Here is a 19,366-nt window from a genome sequence, read left to right as displayed (position 1 = left end):
TCTGCTTCTACTTTGGAAATGAGCAGTTTATGGCCAACAATCCAAACCGCTGCTCTGCCTAAGGGAGCTGATAGCCAAGGGGAAGTGGTATCCAGCTAAGGAATTCATTCCTGGCTTACTGTCAACATTCTTCCCCCCACCACTGAAGCCCCAAAAATGTTGACAGAGAAAAATGATACCAAAGAGTAAATTATAAAAAGAGGGGTTGTGAATATGTGTGGTAAGAAAACTAACATTTGGGTTTAAAACCAACACGAGATTATGAAAATGGCATGAGATGAAGTGACTTGGGACAAGAGCAGGAAAGGAGGTCTCAATATAACTTGGGGGCTGAAAATTCTCATCCTAAAAATGAATATAAAGGGGAAAAAACCTAGACACAAGAGAAAAAAAGCTTGAGGTATGATTTTGACAGCTTAAGGGAGAGGTGATCAACAGGAAACAGAGGTGAACTGGTGGTAGCTTTGAATTACAAAGGAGTTGAGAAATACCACAGGAAAATAGAGCCTAATAGAATAGCCTGCAGGAAACAAAGCATGTTGGGAACCTCCTAGCCTTCTTCTCTGTGTGAACTTTTACTAGTTAATATTTCCAAATAGTTCAATGCCACCTACCGTTCCTTCTTCTGCAAGAAATGATATGGACTGGTCCATCCCTCCTCCTTCGGTGCCAATATAACGCTCACTCTTGGCACAGATTTCTGCAAGTTCCACCTGGAAAAGTAAAAATTGATTTGCACTGTGAGTACAGTCATAGTCTATTTGTCATTCATTCTCCAGGCATGACAGGTTTGAATTCTAGTGCAAACTGTGACAAATTGATAGTAGTTGCCTAGAGCACTGTGTTAGCAAGACTTCCAAGACTACCATTCTGCTCAATAGGAAAACATACCAAGATCGATTAATGCCTGCTATGTGATGGAATGAGATATGGACTGATTTCTGCAGCCTAATAATAATAATAGCAGCTAACACATTGAATCAGACACTGTTCTAATCACTTTGCATGTACTATCAAATTTCGAATCCATGAGGGAGGTTTTTATTACTAACTGCATTTTATAATGAAGAAACTGAAGCATAGAGAGGTTAAATAAATTGCCCAAGATCCTTCAGCAGATAAGTGGCAGAGGCAGGATTTGAACTCAGAGTCTTGGCTCTATGCTTTTACCATAATATTATTCTTTATTCTCAAGAGGAGCAGAGTTTTGGGGATGTACCAGGAAACCAAAATTCAGGAACCCCAAAAGCCTTCTTTGAATATTTTTATATCTCATTAGCACAATTAATTCAATCCCTTTTATGTTTAAATTCTAAAAAAAGAAGAAAGAAAGAAAGGAAGGAAGGAAGGAAGGAAGGAAGGAAGGAAGGAAGGAAGGAAGGAAGGAAGGAAGGAAGGAAGGAAAGACAGCAAACACATATTATTGGGATGAGGATGGAAGTGAGAGAGAATTGCCAAAAAAAAAAAAAAAAGAGTTGGAAGACAGCAGGAGGCAAGCCTGGCCAGATTAATGAAATCAGACAAGTATATGACCCAAGTCACTGCTACTAAATACCAAAGGGGCCTCCAACACCTGTGGTAAAGGCTCGTGTTGCTCCCTTGGCTGGCAAATCATTTATTTTGGCTCTAACTTTTAAAAAATGTTAGATAATGATGATAATAATGGATGGGCAACAGGCCTGCGATCTCTGTGGTTTGGCAAGTGTGTCCTGGAACTGCAAGTCCCTTCCCGTGGTCAGAGGGACACAACTACTCCCTGAGAGAGAGGTCTTCATATAGAGTTTTGAGCAGCACAGTCCTGCTTCCACCCTGACCCCTCCCCTCACCCCATGTCCTAACTGCAGGAAACCTGACTATTAACCAATTTGGACTCTCAGGAAGAGGGTAAAGAAGAGGGGGCCATTAGATAATTAACTCCAGCATAATCATAATTGTTCAAATTAACAACTGTTAATTTTGTCAATATGATTCTAATTGTACAGAAATGAACTCAAACCAAAGGAAAAAAAAATAACTCCCATGAATCATGATCTAAATCAACCAAATCCAACTCAGTGTACATGTTTGCCTAAGAAAAGGGGTTTTATACAATATTCAACTCACGAAGATTTTGACTTGAAGTGGAAAGAATATTTAGGGTCAGGAAATAGAAGAGAGTGTTAAAAGAGTTGTTACAAGGCAAATAAATTGATTTTACTGAGTTATGCTCAAATATTATGCCAAGAGCATCTACTGAAGGTCACTGTAAGAAATAGTCACATGAACGTCAGTTTGCACTTGTTTTCAGGCTTCTGGAAAAATCATTTTCATTATGTTTTGTGTGCTGTAAAGAATCTATGTGAGAAATGCTCTTTAGAACTTAGTACTCCCATAGAAAACATTGCCTTTTCTGAAGAACTGGAATAATTTCTCTATTCTGATCACAAGACCTATATAACTTACTATGTTTTCCTTTTCACTTTGGCTTCCAGAAATCTCAGTAAATAAAATTAAACAAAACAATTATGTCAAATAGTTAACAGCTGGTGTGTTTTTATTCTTCTTTCCTTTGCCCTGATTCTCTATTTCTAATTTACTAATCTTACTGAATAAATATTCTTGGTCATATAATTTCTAGAATTTTTCTCAAAAGGAAGTAAATATGCACTTGGTACAAGTAAAAAGAAAAAATGAGACATGACAGGGGTCAGGTGGAATACTCATGTTAAAAGGGACAATGATAAACACGAATACATTCTAAGAAGCAGGGCAAGGAGGTCCAGTAACCATATGCTAGAAGGAATAGTTAAAAGAATAGTGGAGATGTGCCTGACCTGTCAGGTAATGTTACAAAACACATCCACTTTACACAGTGCCACCACATGGAACAAGAGATGTGAACATTGTCTAACGGGAGGTGGTAGGAGAGAAGAGGAGGAAAAGACAATGATCTCCAAGACATACCAGTAAGGGTGGGCCCTGGTTGCTTTGCAAGGAGGACAGCGGGCTCTCTGCTATTAGACCAAACTGTAGTCTGCAACATCAGCCGCTGCCCTGACCAGCTGAGCCTTGGATGGCAGCTCTGCTTACTTTCCCTCTTCACTTCGTGAGTCTTTCTTTTGACTTATTTGGGGAGGATATATTACTTATTTCTACAGCTGAAGTTTTAGCTCTTCAAAGCATTCTGGAATATTCTATGCTTTTATTGTTAATAATAAACTGGTAATGGTAAGTAACGAGATTTCCTGAGTTTTGTGAGACATGCTAGCAAATTATTGAAACTGGGGAGGGGATTGTGGGAACCCCTGAATTTATAGCTGGTTAGTAAGAAGTACAGGTGACAGTCTGGGACTTGCAACTGACATATGAAGTGAGGCCAGTCTGGCAGGACTGAGTTCTTAACATGGATCTGATGCTAACTCCAGGTAGTGTCAGAAATGAATTGAATTGAATTGACTGAACTGAACTGAACTAAACTGAACTGTAGGACACCCAGTTTGTATGTGGAGAGCAGAATTGGTTGGTGTCAGCAGAAACCACACATTTGGTGTCAGAAGTGTTGTAAGAAAAATAGTTTATACCCCTCTTCCCCCAAGGTCCCAATCAACACTCTAAGTTCCCTGAAGCTACCACATTATTTACGAAACTCAGTGTAATGAAACTTTATGAGATGTATGTCAAGCCATCCCCTCCCCATCTCTATCATTTTGGGGGGACACTGCCCCCTTTCCCCTCCTTTTCACTCCTCCTGTTCCACTCTCCTACCACAATGTTATAGCAATATAGCTCTTGAATGCCAAATTCACACGCTGTAATACCTCATCTCCAACTCACTCATACAAATACCAACCCACCCAGCCCACCACAGTTCACAGATTTCGGGGTGCATGCACCTTACTAAGGGAAAACTAACCAGAGTCCCTTTTAGATTCCTTTCTCCAAGGGAAAGAGAAAGAGAGAGTCAGTTTGGGGGTATCTGGATCTATTCCATATGATCTTAGAAGCCATCAGCAGTCGTTTTTTACCATGAAGAACAGAGAAGTAGAGGAAGCTGATCTGAAGATAGAGAATGAAACAGACAAGCAACAAGAAAGCAAGGGGCTAGAAGAAAGGGGTGAAGGGTTAAAGAAGTACAGATTAGTAGTTGATAGATGGTCACAGGGATGGGGAGCATGGCACAGGGAATGCAGTCAGCATTAATGTAATGGCGAGGTGTAGAGCCAGAAGAGAGAAAGAGCAATCGTGGGATCGTTTTATAAACTATATAAATGTCTAACCAAACTAATAATAAAAATATAGATAAATAAGTAAATATATAAATAAATAAGGTTACTTGTGACATGGACTCTGAAAGAAAAAGAAAAAGAAAAGAAAGCAAGGCATAGACCTAACAACATTTAGGTTTCTGGTCACTCCTGAAACCCAGCTGTATCCACTATCCTAGATTGCAAAATAGTCACAAGTCCTTCCACTCCCTATTTCCATCCTTTCAATGTGACTTTGGAGCTCTTCCCATGAAAAGGTGAAATCTATTTTTCCACTTCTTGAATCTGGAAAGTAACCTGTGTTGACCAATGGGATATGTGGCAAATGCGACACAAAGAGAGACTTGAAAAGCACTTGTACATGGGAGCTTGCCCTCCTGCTGTTCTTGGAAGTTTGAGATCTCTACTTGAACAAGCCTGGGCTAGCCTGGTGGATGGTGAGAGACATGTTGCCCAGTTGCTCCATCATCTAGCTGACTACCAGCCAACCCAGAAGCAGCACTGCCTAGCTGACCAGCAGTTGAGAGCAGATCTGTGAATGAGCCCAGCCAAGACAAGCAAAAGCACTATCAAACTAAATCCAGTCCAAATGGTTGTTTTAAGCCGCTTTTTTGAAAGGGTTTATTACACAGCAAAGGGGAACTGATAAATCCACATTTATATTCTGGAACACACCTCTTGAGTGTTTTTTTCCTTGCAAGCAAGAGTCTTTATAACACACATTTGCACTCAAAAATATTTTGTCTTCACAGAAGCCCAAAGAATATTCAAACATCCAAACAATTTTAAACATTCTGTTCTATTGAGTTAAAAAATATATGGAACTATTTGCACAATTGCATTTTATCCTTTCCCAGCCTCCACAATCATCTCCTCTATAGGTTATCAATTTTTAGTATATATGTGCTGCAAAAATAAGTGCCCCATTGCCTGTTACTAAAAACAGACTTATGATCTGACCTCTGTTTATTTCATCTACTATAAGCACCTGCTGCTTTTATCACATAGTCCATGCTCCTGTCAAAGTAAACTAATTCCAGTTTCCTGAATATCCCATGCTCTCAATGCCTCTGTCTTTGAAAATGCTGTTTCACTTGCATTCATTCAACAAACATTTGAATGTACTGAGTGCTGACTGTGGGTAAGGAACTGTTATAGGTTCTAGGGATACAGCACGGGGAGAGATGAGACCAAAATGTCTATACTCTTCTCATCTTATCTGTGGCTAATTGCTCTTTCTCCGAGACTAAATTCAAGCAGCGACTCCTCTGGGAAATTTTCATGGCCTCCTAGAACTGAGTTACACACTCTAACTCTCGGCTCTATCACAGCACTTATCAGTATAACACAGTGGTTAAAGCATATAAGTTCCCTCATCTCCAAAATAAGAGTTGTAATAATTACCCACTTCACTGAGTTGTAAGGATTTTAAAAGGCTACTATATAATTAGTGCACAACAAATGCTGGCTATAATTATTGGCAATCCAGCCTGAGGACCTTCCTACCTACCATTTCCTCAGTCTGAAACGCTCCTGCTCTGCTCAAATGTCACCTTATCTACAGACTTTCTCTCACATCCCTAAAATATATTAATAACACCTGCCACTCTCCATCTCACACCCTCCTTTGTTCTTTTTCAAGGTTTTACCATCTTATGTTATCTTTTCATTTATTTTTGTTTCCCCCCAATTAAATGTAAGCTCCATGAGAGCAAATACTTTGTTGTAGTCACTACTCTATCCCCAGAGCCTGAGAAAGTACCTAGCACAAAGCAGACATTCTATAATTTTCCAATTGAATTAACATATGCACTAAATATAGGTCCCTTGAACTGTAGTATTTTTAAAAGGTACAAAGATTTTATTTTCATCACAATACTCAAGGTGACAATGAGTCCAATCTTAAGTTGTTAATATTATGGATTATTTTTAATTTAAGTTAATTTCTTAACCTACTTTTAAATTCCTTCAGTATTCTATAATGAGAATGCATTGCTTTTATAATAAGAAAAATAACTTTCATGGAATCTATAATCATTCTGTATGAAATCAGGAAAAAACCTAGATTATTAAAAATACTTTTTTCACCTAGAGCCTTCTGTTGATGGCTCTAGGAACCTGCAGCTCACAAACTAGCCCTTAGGACTAAAAATTCACACTTGTAAACTGTATTCTGACTGCAATTACTTTCTGTCAATTCTTATAAATTTTAACTACGACACTTCAATTGGAAAATATGTAATAGACCTTAAAGTTCTGGTCAACAAGTGAAAACTCTCACTTTACTACTTTATAACAGCTATATAATACCTACCTCCTTTCTCCAGTGGAGCGAAAACTAGGAAACAGAAAAAAAAGCAAAGAGACCACGAGACTTTACACAAGTATGAAGAATAAAGTTAGATATAAAGGAAATGTTTCCATATGCATCGAAAGAGATCTGCACCTTTAAAAACACCTCCATTTTCTGTAGCCAAATATGTGTTATAGTTCCCTTGCCTCTTTTGTTCCTTGAACACCTCCCAATGTAATAACTCCTTTGCCTGAGAATATAAGAGGCAGGGGATAAAATTCAGAAAATTCAAGTTGGGGCCCAAGGGGGCATTCTTTACTAGTACCATTGCTATGACAACTCTACTAATTCACATGTTTGGATTTATGGAACATGTTTTCATGTATATGACATACAAAGCCTATTAGCAACTAGGAGGACCCCAGCACCTAACACAAATACCTGGAACGAGGGATGAGCTACATTTTCAACAACCGGTGTGGCATAGACTCCAACTACTCAGAAGAGACGTCAACCACAGGAGAAGATAGATATTGGTTGATCAGCCCTACCTGGAACATAATAGCCTTTCAATAAATGTAGATAAATAAATAAAACTTCTGGTTTAAGTTTAGCTGTAAAATTGATTGAATCTCAAGTGGTTATACTAAGTAAAAGCCCAAATAATAATTTACGTTATCACTAGCAAGTAATCATACTGCAAATGAGATCATGCTTTTTCCTCATTTCAGTTAAGCATCAGACTGGACACTGGGGATCCAAAGATTACAAACTGGATAGTCTCTATGCTTGAAGACCTCACCATAGTCTAGAGGGAAACATCTTTGCAATACAAAGTGAGAAGCACTATAGTGAAGTTAGAGGTTATATTGTGGTCCTTAGGCAAGGGAGCTTTAATCAAGATTGGAGGGTGCATTAAACAGTTTCTCAATTAGATTTAACCCGGATCCAGTTGGCTATCTCACAAACACACACCAATGACATGGTACTCAGTGAACAAACACATGTGGATGGTTCAGTAGACAACAACACAACTAACTGTCTGCCTCCTATAGATAAGGCATCAACCTCACATGCAAAGGACAGCACTGTTTATCTTATCTCTCCTATAATGTACCAACCAGATGACTAGAGAAACCTAAAAGATCAAATGACCACCCTGACTTCTGTCAACACCACCCACCTGGGAAGAAAAAAAGGTCAATAAAAATATGAAAGCATGCACATGACAAGCAGGCGTCTCCCCATGTCAGGCCACTCTTAAGTCCACCTGTTCTCTGCAGAAGCTCTGGCTTAAATCCAACATTTATCTAGATGGGCTGCCAGTATCGTTTTTACACTTTGACATACTACTGATCAACCTCTTTTAACCTAACATAAAGCTTTAAAGAATTAAGCCTGTGTAGCATAAACCCCTTAAAAGATTACAATAATTAGAGATACAGAGACATGTAAATATTTGTTAGTTAAACCAAATTATGTTGCCTGGTATTTTCTTTGGAGGCTGACCATGTCATTACACTGAAATATGATATATACAAACCCTGAGTGACTGCAAGTGAAATAATGTGACCCTATATACACAGTTACAGTTTAAAATTACATTTGCTTGGGTTATTTTTATGTTAGACATCTCAAACAGTTTATTCCAGGCTTAGTACATTTTGTTTCCTAAACAAAACAATGAAGGAGAACATAAAAAGACTTAAATAGCAGTTCAACAATGAAGAATTTTAATTCCTTAAGAATTTGTGATTTTTAATTCATTAGTATTTTCATTCAACAAATATGCATTGAGTGTCGTATTTATTAAAACACACAATGGAAGACAAACTAAATACATTACAGTATCTATTTCCACTTTTTAAAATATTTCTTAACTATTAACAAAAAGCTCAGCTTTATAAAAGGGAATTTATATCACGTACCTAAACTAAATTATTCTTTTGGATAAGCAGCACATCTCCGTCTGTCTCTATGTATTAAAATACTTTTTTATCTTTTCACAATATATATAAATATTGAATCATTATGTTGTATACCTGAAACTAATATAATGTTACATGTCTACAAAAAACAAACCAAAAAGAAAATTTTTTTAAATAATGGAATAGACAGAAATCACATGATTTGATTCGCTGGGCAGGACCATCATCTATGTAGTATTGCTGGGGAGAAAAAAGTTAATCTTAATTTATTAATAAGGCAAATTCTGACAAATTCAAATTGAGAAAATTTAATCAAAAAAAGTTGATCTAAACACTTCGAAAATGTTACTGTCACAACAGACAAAAATCTTGAGCACTGTTCTAGAATAAAATAAACTGAAGGAAATGTGACACTTAAATGCAATGACTGGATAAGAAAAAAGAAAAAAATGGAAAAAGAAAGGATATTATTTGGGACAATTAGGAAATTTTAATATGAACTGTATATTAGGTAATAGTACTGTGTCAATAATATCTGCAATTAATTCTCAAATGTTTCAAGAAAAAGAGTAGAAAAAAGAGAAAACATTTGTGGCAAAATGTTTATGAAAATCTAGGTGAAAGACATATGCATGTTCATGGTCTTTTCTTGTCCTTTTTCTATACATTTGAAATTTTCCATAATAGAAGATTGAGGGAAAACAGTGCTTCATTAACAATCCATCTAATTATGTATGTGACATTTAACACTGTTGTTAATAAGTAACAATTTATTATACTTTATAATTTTATCCAAAAAAATTGAAGCACATAAATGAAAACTTCTAAATATAAGGCATCTTATATTAAAACACAGGTTTCCGTGAATTATTCCTAAAGGAAACTGGCATTTAAAATTTTTTTCTAATAAATTTTTTGCTTTATCATTGACTTTTCTTAACCATAGCAATCTTATTTGAAGAATTAAATATTTGTAAATCTGACAAAATACTTTAAGTCATGAAAATAAACAAGTACAACTTAAATTATGAAACTAAAAAGGAGCACTTTTATCTCTTTACACTGTAGAGCTCTTTATAGCATGTAAATAAATTTATATTTAATTTTTTTAAGTTTAAATTTTATCAATCACTTGAATTTCTGCAGATATTTTACAAAGCAATAATGCAATTTTATCACAAGAAGAAACATTAATCAGATATTTTCTGGCTGCCCTTGTAACCACAGGAGTCACGACCAATTTTAACTTCTCTGTAACTTAAATTATAGGAGATTATGGGCTTTGATGACCACACATAAAGTTCCACAGGGCCTCGCTTCCACTTGATTGAAATAAACACAATCAAAATTAACAACTGGTTAATAGCCCAGAAAGTCTTCTTATGTGGGATGTTGCCCAAGATCTTTGAAACAATTATATTTTATTTGCATGTTTAAAAGAATTAAATCAACATATTGGTCAAAGAGTAACCTGGGTGGCACGCATTAAAATCTATCATTTGAAAGCGATACCCAAAAAAAAAGCTAACCTACTTTTGTGTTGTCCTTAGTAAGATCACATTGGTACTGAAACAAAGCAGAGCAACTGAGTGGTAACAGCATAACCTGAGTTGCTAGAAAATAAATCTAAGGAACTTTCCCAGTTCATTATAAGAAACAAAATGTAATGGGGTTCCCCACTCCTGCTCCCAGTATTGCTCCCAAGAAGTTATGATATTCCATGGGGAATAATTTAATTACAGGGTAAATTAACATGTCGAATTGCCAACCCGACAGTTGAATAGTCTACATATGTGAAACAAAACCTTAGCGTATGTTCACTTTGCCATTCAGACACCCAAAAAATAAATCCTTTCTTCTCTGAAAAGTTTTATTCTTTAAAAGATTTATTTTTGAATAAATTTAAAAAGATAAATAATAGGAACTTTGGCTTTTACATTACTCATTTCAGCCATTTATCGTGGGATATCTTGGCATATAACAGTAAAATGATAACTAGAGAAATATGATGAGTTGTGAAATAAGGGTTAAAAAGCATAAATTTATCACACTGGACAACATAATAGGATTTGATAATAAAAATTTGCTAATTTGAGGCAACTGGCAGTATTTACAACCCCTAATTCAAACCAGTGTCAAAGGTCTAGGACTTCGATAGGCTAGCCCCAGTAGCTTCACAATCCAGTATTTTATAGTGAGGTAGGATCTTTAAAATGCTAAGCAATAATTTGGCTGGAAAACTCAATAGGTACAGTTTTTCCTCTTTGATTTTGATTTTTCTTGAATGTTAAGGCTATTGTCTAATAATGACCATCTATGATTCCCTAGACGGATGAGGCCAACACACCTGTCTCCTGTGTTCTGCTTCAACTGAAATCAAAAAATGGGGAAGGAAACATGATGAAGCAAAGTTTGGAAATCTACTAGAAAATCCAATCCAGAAAGATAAAAGGCTGCCCTTGAGGGCTGCCTACTGACTCCACTTTCACCTAACCTTAGACATCCCACAGAAGGGGGAGAGAAGCCCACCTGCCCGGGCCTTGAAGTATCCCACTCTACCATGGCTCTCTGCACCTATAGATGGTTCTTTAATAGCAGAATCAGCAAGACTGCATCCAAAAAGTATTACCAATTTCCTCAAGAGGAAAATTTTGCAAAATAGCAAGACTGACTTTATCCAAAGAAGGTTCAAAATAACTACTAGTTAAATGTTTAATAATATACTTCAGCATAAATGTCACTTCCTACATCCTCATGTTATTGCTACCCACAATAATACTCAGTTTTACTAACAACTGGTAATCATTTTAATTGGTAATTTTTTTTTCTCTTCTTCATTTCTCTTACTTTAATTATGTACTAATTACATAACCTAAAGTAGCCTTTCCACAAGTCATTCTTTATCATTGCTGGACTCCATTCTCCTTATAGATTAACCTTATGTGAAAGTATATTGCCCACTTATTTGTTTCTTGTATTTGTCTCTCACTTCTAGATTATAAGCTCCTTGTCTACCTCATTGCTCTAGCCCCAGTTCCAGAACACTGCCTGGTTCGATAAACATTATTGAATAAAGGAATGAAAAGTAAAGTTCTTTTTATTATGCTTACCAATTTGGGGTTCGTGGTATACCTGAATCTCAGAGTTAGAAGGAAAATAAAAAGGCTTCCAGTGAAACTAGCCTAATCATTTTCCAGTGATCCAGAATGCCTCACCTGCTGAGAAAATCTACCTTCTGCTAATTGGAATGAGAATTATACATTGTTATTACTATTATCATCATCATCATTATGTGATGATGATGACAATAATGATCACTGCCACTTATTAAGACTTAGGCCCTGTACTTTGTATACATTAATCTTCACAACAACTTTATTGGGTAAATATTATTCCAATTTTATAGACAAACAAACAGGTTCAGAGAGACTATGTAATGTTCAAGATCACACAGCTCTTGAGCGTATGAGCTCGGAGTCTGAGCTCTCACTGACTCCAGAAGCCATGCTCTTCCCACCATACCACACTGTGGAATGCTAAACTGAAATCAGCTTCTTTTAATTCCATCCTTCAGTCTTTATGATCAGGTCAAGTTACTTTCCTGTGTTCTGATCCCTTACCAATTCTGTTACTATTAAAATTAAGAAGTTATATCCATTCATCCAAATTCTAAACAATCTCCAACAGCATTTCTAAAGCATCTGGTATATTCAGTAACCAAAGAAAATTTGTAAAATATCATTTTTCTTGTCATTTATTTTAAGAATACCTAGATAAAATATTATTAAATCATTTGTATATGCACATATTATTCATTGCCTACTGACTTCACTAAAATGTTCCATAAATGTATTATTTCTCTAGTCTCACTCCTAGCATATTTACCTAGGATTTGACCCCAGTCTCTTGGTTTTAGAATCATCAAAGACCTTAGAATAATTAAGTTGGAAAGTCACAATATGCTTGCTAAAATGCATCCTAAATTAATTGAAAAATTAATACTTATAAATTTCTTAATGTGCTTTTAAGATAGTGAGCTATTAAAAATATAATAGAAAAAATACTCAAAAGAGAAAATAAAAATTATGCCTATAGAGACTAACTCTAAAAATTAAATTTGAGAAACAGGAAAACTTGATAAAAAAAATGGGACTTTCTTATGAGTTTTTATTAGATTTTTCAAAGATAGTAAACAGTCACTTCAAGGGTATGGGTATTTGCAAATTAAGTCAATGCACTTAGTTTTAATGGCAGGAAATGGGCAGTGTAACTTTGAAATGCTTCACAATGATTACGGTGTATTTGAATCTTTCCTTGGAGCCATGGGAAGCTGGATTTCACTTTCAGTTCTTACTCTCAGTTTTTTTTTCTTTTGTTTTTCTTTTCATTTTTATTTGTTCATTTATTTCAATTAAAACTAAGAGCATTCTACCCAGAAGAAAAAATATGTGTGGTCAATTCAAGATCTTGGTTACCCCAGTATCTCCACCTAGTGGGCAATGAGATTATAAAGTTTTTTTTATTCAGTAAATTCCCAATTGCCAAGTTTATTAAGCAAAGTAATGTGAGAAAGACAGATAAAATAAAGTCAGCAGGAATTTTCCTGGGGATGGAACTATCAGTCTGCAATATCAGAAGAGTTGATTACATTGTTATAAGTACCTGAACCCATAGTGTTCCAAAATTGCTAAAGTTTGGACAATAGTTCTTCAGTGGGGTTTTTTTTTTTTTTTCATTACTGATTTTCTTATCATTAAGATCTAGATTCTTGAAAAATCCATTAGAAAATTTAGATATCACATAAGCATGAGTTTAATTATAATTAGGCAACTCTTCATAAATGATAGTCTTAAGAATTGCTTTACCTCTTAGATCACAGAATATTAGTGCTAGAATGGGCCTCAAAGACTTAGTAGTCTAAATGCACTTATTTTACTAGTGAGGAAATAGACTTAGAGACCGTGACTTCTTCTCAGTTAGAAAACTGGAAAATAGTAGCACCAGAATTCAGACCCAGTCTGTTTTATCAGTCCCATGCTCTTCAAAGAAAAAATAGATGCATTGTCCTAGGAGAAGATAACTGCTTTCTTTGGAACAAAGTATTCATTTTACTTTTTTCTTTAAGTCATCCAAATATAATACTAATGATAAAGACAAATGGTTGCTTTTCAAATAATGATGATAGTGATGATAATTTACTAATTTAATTCAATCTAATTAGTCACCTCTTTTATGCCAGGCATTGTAAAGGTGCTCACAAGAAAGTGAGATACAATCATCTCTTTCTTCAGGGGAAATGTTTTGAAGGTTATGTACTATTTCCAGACTGGCTACATTTATTTAATTCTTAACAGATTTTTATGTCTTTCAAGATTAAAAAGTCATCTCCATTGTCAATTACCACTACCTTGCCCAAGTCCTAGAAAGGCTGAATGAACCTGAGCCCATCTACCCAATGACTGTGCCCTCGTTTTGTTGTGTTATTGCTGTTGTTGCTATTGTTGTTTGGTCTTTTTAGACCTTAAGGGGAAGTAGACGCAACATTAGCATGTTCTAAAAGTGAAATCTGCCATATTTCTTTGATATAACATAGAAAGCCAAGTAAATAATCTGCAGTTAGGCTCCAAGAAACCTCTGAAAGGCAAGACTCTGGTATAAGAAGCCAGCAGTCAAACATTACTTTACAGAGTTAAGTGGCCTGGCATATGGATCATTCTAAAGTTTTTTTTAATTTCTCCAAATGCTAAACAGATGCTGTTACATTATTCATTTTTTAAAAGTACATATCTTACTGCACCAATGTTATTAGTAAAATGTTCCTACTTACAATACAAATCAGTCACAATTTTAGTTCCTCTGAGTAAGTGTCTAAAGATACAATGTCAAACATGCAGTAGGCCAGAGAACCCTGGAGTCTATTTAATGAAGCAGGTGGCTTATTCCTGAGAAATCCTTAAAAAAAAAAAAAATTCATGAATCTGTCAGGCTATTTTGTGTCCAAGTTCTTTACTTCAAAATGAAATAAAAGAGTGTAGAATATGTTCAACTCAAGGAAGATAAAATTAAATGTACATACAGTGATCTCATCCTATGTGTCTGCTTAAATATAACTAAAGTGCCTTTTGCTTCAGAATTATCAGTTTAAAAGAAGTCAAACAGAAAATTGGTTTAAAAGGAGTGGATATTTACAACATATAATATATTAATGATTAACATATAGAGTTCTTATGGAGTGATAAGATGATGATTAATGAATACTCCAGAAGAAAATGAGCTGGTTAGACATATAACAAAGTTGAAAAAATGCAAGTGATCAATAGAAAAAAGAAAAGATGTTTAAACTATCTAATAATCAAAAATATGCCCATGGCAGAATCTATCAAACTGAAAAAGATTTAAAAGACTGATAGAATGTTAGCAAGGCTGTGAGGATATGGACTCCCATGGAATGTTGCTCCATATTTGTTGGTAAAATCTTCCTAGATGACAATCTGACAATGAATTTCAAAAGTTAAAATAATCAGGAAGAAGGCAAGGATGCCTCATTCACCACTGTTGTTTCAACATCATACCAGAGCCCTATTTAGTACAATACGGCAAGAAAAAGAAACAAAAGGTATATAAATTGTGAAGGAAGTAATAAAATTGTCTTTGTTCACAGGTGACATGGCCTTCCATGTACAAAAGTCAAAAGAATCAATGAAAAAACTCCTGGAACTAACAAACAATTATAATGGGGTTATAAAAGATTAATATGCAAAAGTCAATCACTTTCCTATATGAATGAGCAAGCAATGAACAAGTAGAACTCAAAATTTCAAAAACAGAATCATTTACATTAACACCACTGAAAAGGAAATAAGTATAAATCTTATAAATTATGTATAAGAACTAAAAAAGGAAAACTACAAAACTCTGATGAATGAAACCAAAGAACTAAAAAAATGGAGAGATAGTCCATGTTCATCAATAGGAAGACTCAATATTGTTAAGATGTTACCTCTTTCCAACTTGAACTATAGATTCAGTGCAATCCCAATCAAAATCCCAGCAAGTTATTTTGTGGTCGTTGACAGATTTTAAAGTTTATTTGGAGAGGCAAAAGATCTAGAATAGCCAACACAATATTGAAGGAGAAGAATAAGTTGGAGGACTGACACGATCCAACTTTAAGACTTAAAGCTACAGTAATCAAAGATAGTGTACTGTTGGCAAAAGAACAGACAATTCGATAAATGGAACAGAAAAGGGAGCCCAGAAATAGATCCACATATATATATAGTCTTCAACAAAAGGGCAAAGCAATATAGTGAAGCAAAGATAGTTTTTTCAACAAATGGTGCTAAAACAACTGGACATCTATATTAAAAAAAAATTAATCTAAATGCAGACCTTACAGCTTTGTAAAAATTAACTCAAAATGGATCACAGACCTAAATGTAAAACATAAAACTATAAAACTCCCAGAAGATGACATACAGGAAAACCTAAATGGCCTAAGATCTGGTGATGCCATTTTAGATACAACATCAAAGGCATGATCCATTAAAAAAAGAATTGATAAGCTGGACTTCATTAAAATTAAATATTTCTGCTCTGCAAAAGACAATGTCAAGAAAATAAAAAGAGAAGTCACAGACTGGGAGAAATATATACAAAAGACATATCTGATAAAGGACAGTTATCCAAAATATACAAAAAACTCTTAAAACTCAACAATATGAAAACAAAGAACCTGATTAAAAAATGGACCAGAGATCTTAGCAGATACTTCACCAAAGAAGATATACAGATAGAAAATAAGCATATAAAAAGATGCTCCATATCATATGTCATTAGGAAAATGCAATTTAAAACAATGAGATACCAGTACACATTTATTAAAATGCTTAAAATCCAGAACTCTAAACGCAGATAAGAATGTAGAGCAACAGGAACTCTCATTCATTGCTGGTGGGAATGCAAAATGGTACAACTACTTTGGAAGACAGTTTGGCAGTTTCTTTCAAAATCAAACATACTCTTACCACATGGTCCAGCAATCGCACTCCTTGGAGTTTACCCATAGGAGTTCAAAACTATATCCATGAAAAAACCTACACAGATGTTTACAGCAGCTTTATTCATAATTGATAAAACTTAGAATCAACAGAGATATCCTTCAGTAGGATGGATAAATAAACTTTGTTACATCCAGACAATGAAATATTATTCAGCACTAAAAAGAAATGAGCTATCAAACTATGAAAACACATTGAGGAAACTTAAATGCATATTACTAAGTAAAAGAAGTCAATCTGAAAGGTTATATAGTGTATGGTTCCAACTATATGGCATTCTGGAAAAGGTAAAACTATGAAGACAGTAAAAAGATGAGTGGCTGCCAGTGTTAGGGAGGAGAAAGGGAGGAATAGGCAGAATAGAAAGGATTTGGGGAGCAGTGAAACTTCTCTGCATGATACTATAATGATGGATACACGTCAGTATAAATTTGCCCAAACGCATAGAGTGTGCAACACCAAGAGTGAACCCTAATGTATAGTGTGATGAAGATGTTCAACACAGGTTCATCAGTTGTAAATAATGTACCCTCTGGTGGAGGATGTCAATAATGGGGGTGGGGGGTTATGCATGTGTGACAGCAAGGGGTACGTGGGAAATATCTGTACCTTCTGCTCAATTTTGTTGTGAACCTAAAACTACTCTAAAAAAATTGTTTATTCTAAAATTATTTAATTTTTTAAAAAATTTTAAGTTAAAATGAGAATATCTTTAACCCAATAAATCCATTTCCTGGGATTTATGCTAAGAAAAGAATTGATCCAGTGTGAATAAAATTATTCATCCAAGCCTTTTTTACAATAGTGGAAAATTGGAAACAAACTAAACTTTTACCATAGGAGTTAAATAAATTACAGTACATCCTTGTAAAGAAATATTGTTATTAAAACTGATGTTATACATAACCCTGGGGAAAAAACTGAAATATCTAATTATAGGGCCAAATGAATTATAGTACGACCATGTAACATTAAACAAGGCAGCCATGAAAAAGAATCCAGTAACTGTATATGGACTGATATGAAATGATTCTCTATATTTGTAAGTGTAAAAGCAAAGCAGAAGAGAAAATATATATGTGGGTATCACAAAAAAAGGGAAAACATATGTATATATTACAGTGCATAGAGTCTTCCTTGGAGGATTAATAAAAATTCCTTAGTAGAAGACTTTTTTTATTAAAGTATAAGACACATAGAGAAGAATGTATAAAGCATAAAATAAAGCTCAATAATTTGTCACAGAAAGAACATCCATGTAACCACCATCAAGGTCAAGAAAAAAAGTACTGCCAGCACCCTACAAAGTCCCTTTATGTCATCATCTAATCATTACTCTTCCCTAAGGTAGCCATGATACTGAATTCTACTTTCTAATTTATTAAGATTTTTTCATAAATGAATGTTAAATTTTATCAAATGCTTTCCTTTATCTATCAAGTTTACCATATGTTTTATTCTGTTAATGGTAAACTCCATTGTTTTCAATTGGTAAACCAACCTTTAATTCCTAGAATAAACTGAATTTGGCTATTATATATTATCCAGTTATATTACTGGATTAAATTTACTAATAATATTGTTTAGAATTTTTTGCATCTAGTTTCATGAGAAAGATTAACCTGTAATTTTCATTTCTTATAATGTCCTTGGTTAGATTTGGCATCAAGGTATCATATTTGGTTTGGTAACAAGGTTATACGGGCCTCATAAAAGAAATTGGTAAATGTTCTCTCTTTCGATATTCTTTGGGAAAATTTGCATATGTCATTTTGCTTGACATTTCTATTTTTCTGTTAATCCAATCTTCCCAACTAAAATTGTAAATTCATTAAACTGTACATAGGGTTTTCTGTATCTTAAGCATCCAACCTTCTGCTCTGGATGTAACAGGATTTGAAAAAAATAATCGCTATCTTGACAATGAGTATAAAATCTGTCATCTGTAAATAATGCAATTCACATTATTAAGCACGCATATGAAAAATTATAATTCACTTCCATCTATTTTAGGACATCAGAAATATTACAGAATGTTAGGGCTGGACTCACTACAGTGTGCTCCCTATGTGTACAATAGTGATTACATTACACCATAGGTAACAGCATGGCTGAGTGGAAAAAGTTTCTATTTTGAATCAAATCTATCTGAACTAGAATCCAGACACCTATTCTCTGAGCCTCAATATTTTCCTCTGCAAAACTAAAATAATAATAAAACTTGCTTTATAAAGCTACCATGAAGTTAGAGATGATGTGTATAAAACATTTAGGCACTACAGTAATGAAGAAAAAAGGCATCTTTTACTTTCACATAAATTCTAACACAACTTTAAAGTCATATTTACCAGTAGTAAACCCCAACTCTCTATGTCACCAGAATTGCAGTGTGTGTCTTAAACAGTCTCCATTAGTTAACATTTTCTTTTTGAGTCACTTTCTTCTATACATGACACAGTTTGTCTCCTTACCTGAAAAACTTCGTACAGTTACAAAAACTTCCCTGACTACTAATTTATTTTCCTACTTTACCTATTTTCTTGCTAAACTTTTCCAAAATCTCATATCAGGAAAGTCAGGGAACTAGATGTATTTAGAAAATTTAACTGATTTACTCTTGTGAATTTAAAGGAACGTCTACTTTTACTCTCACTTTAGAAACAGAAATTGAGGCATAGGGAGGTTTATACAAATTACAGAGTAAATTGGTCACAAAGGAGGACAAGGTCTAGAGCCTCTAACTGTCCTGCTTATTCTATCAAATATTAGTCCAAAAATATGAATAAACAAAATAAAAATAAAAGGAAAAAAATATTATTCTGGGGGCCAGCATAAGGTAAC

General features: G+C 34.6%; 1 protein-coding gene across 2 annotated transcripts in view; it reads right to left on the bottom strand.

Moving 5' to 3' along the window:
- Nucleotides 1–19,366, bottom strand: part of GALK2 (galactokinase 2) — a 97,673-nt gene that overhangs the window by 40,690 nt on the left and 37,617 nt on the right. For both annotated transcript variants that reach the window (XM_023527837.1, XM_023527836.1), the window contains one exon: nucleotides 615–713. In XM_023527837.1, coding sequence (XP_023383605.1) covers nucleotides 615–653 — 39 coding nt within the window. In that variant the 5' untranslated portion in view covers nucleotides 654–713. The remainder of the gene's footprint in view (nucleotides 1–614; nucleotides 714–19,366) is intronic.

The sequence above is a fragment of the Pteropus vampyrus genome, unplaced genomic scaffold (assembly GCF_000151845.1).
Source record: "Pteropus vampyrus isolate Shadow unplaced genomic scaffold, Pvam_2.0 Scaffold19, whole genome shotgun sequence".
In the NCBI taxonomy this organism is placed as follows: domain Eukaryota; kingdom Metazoa; phylum Chordata; class Mammalia; order Chiroptera; family Pteropodidae; genus Pteropus; species Pteropus vampyrus.
Note: the sequence above shows the minus strand (reverse complement) of the source record. Positions and strands in the feature narration are given on the sequence as shown.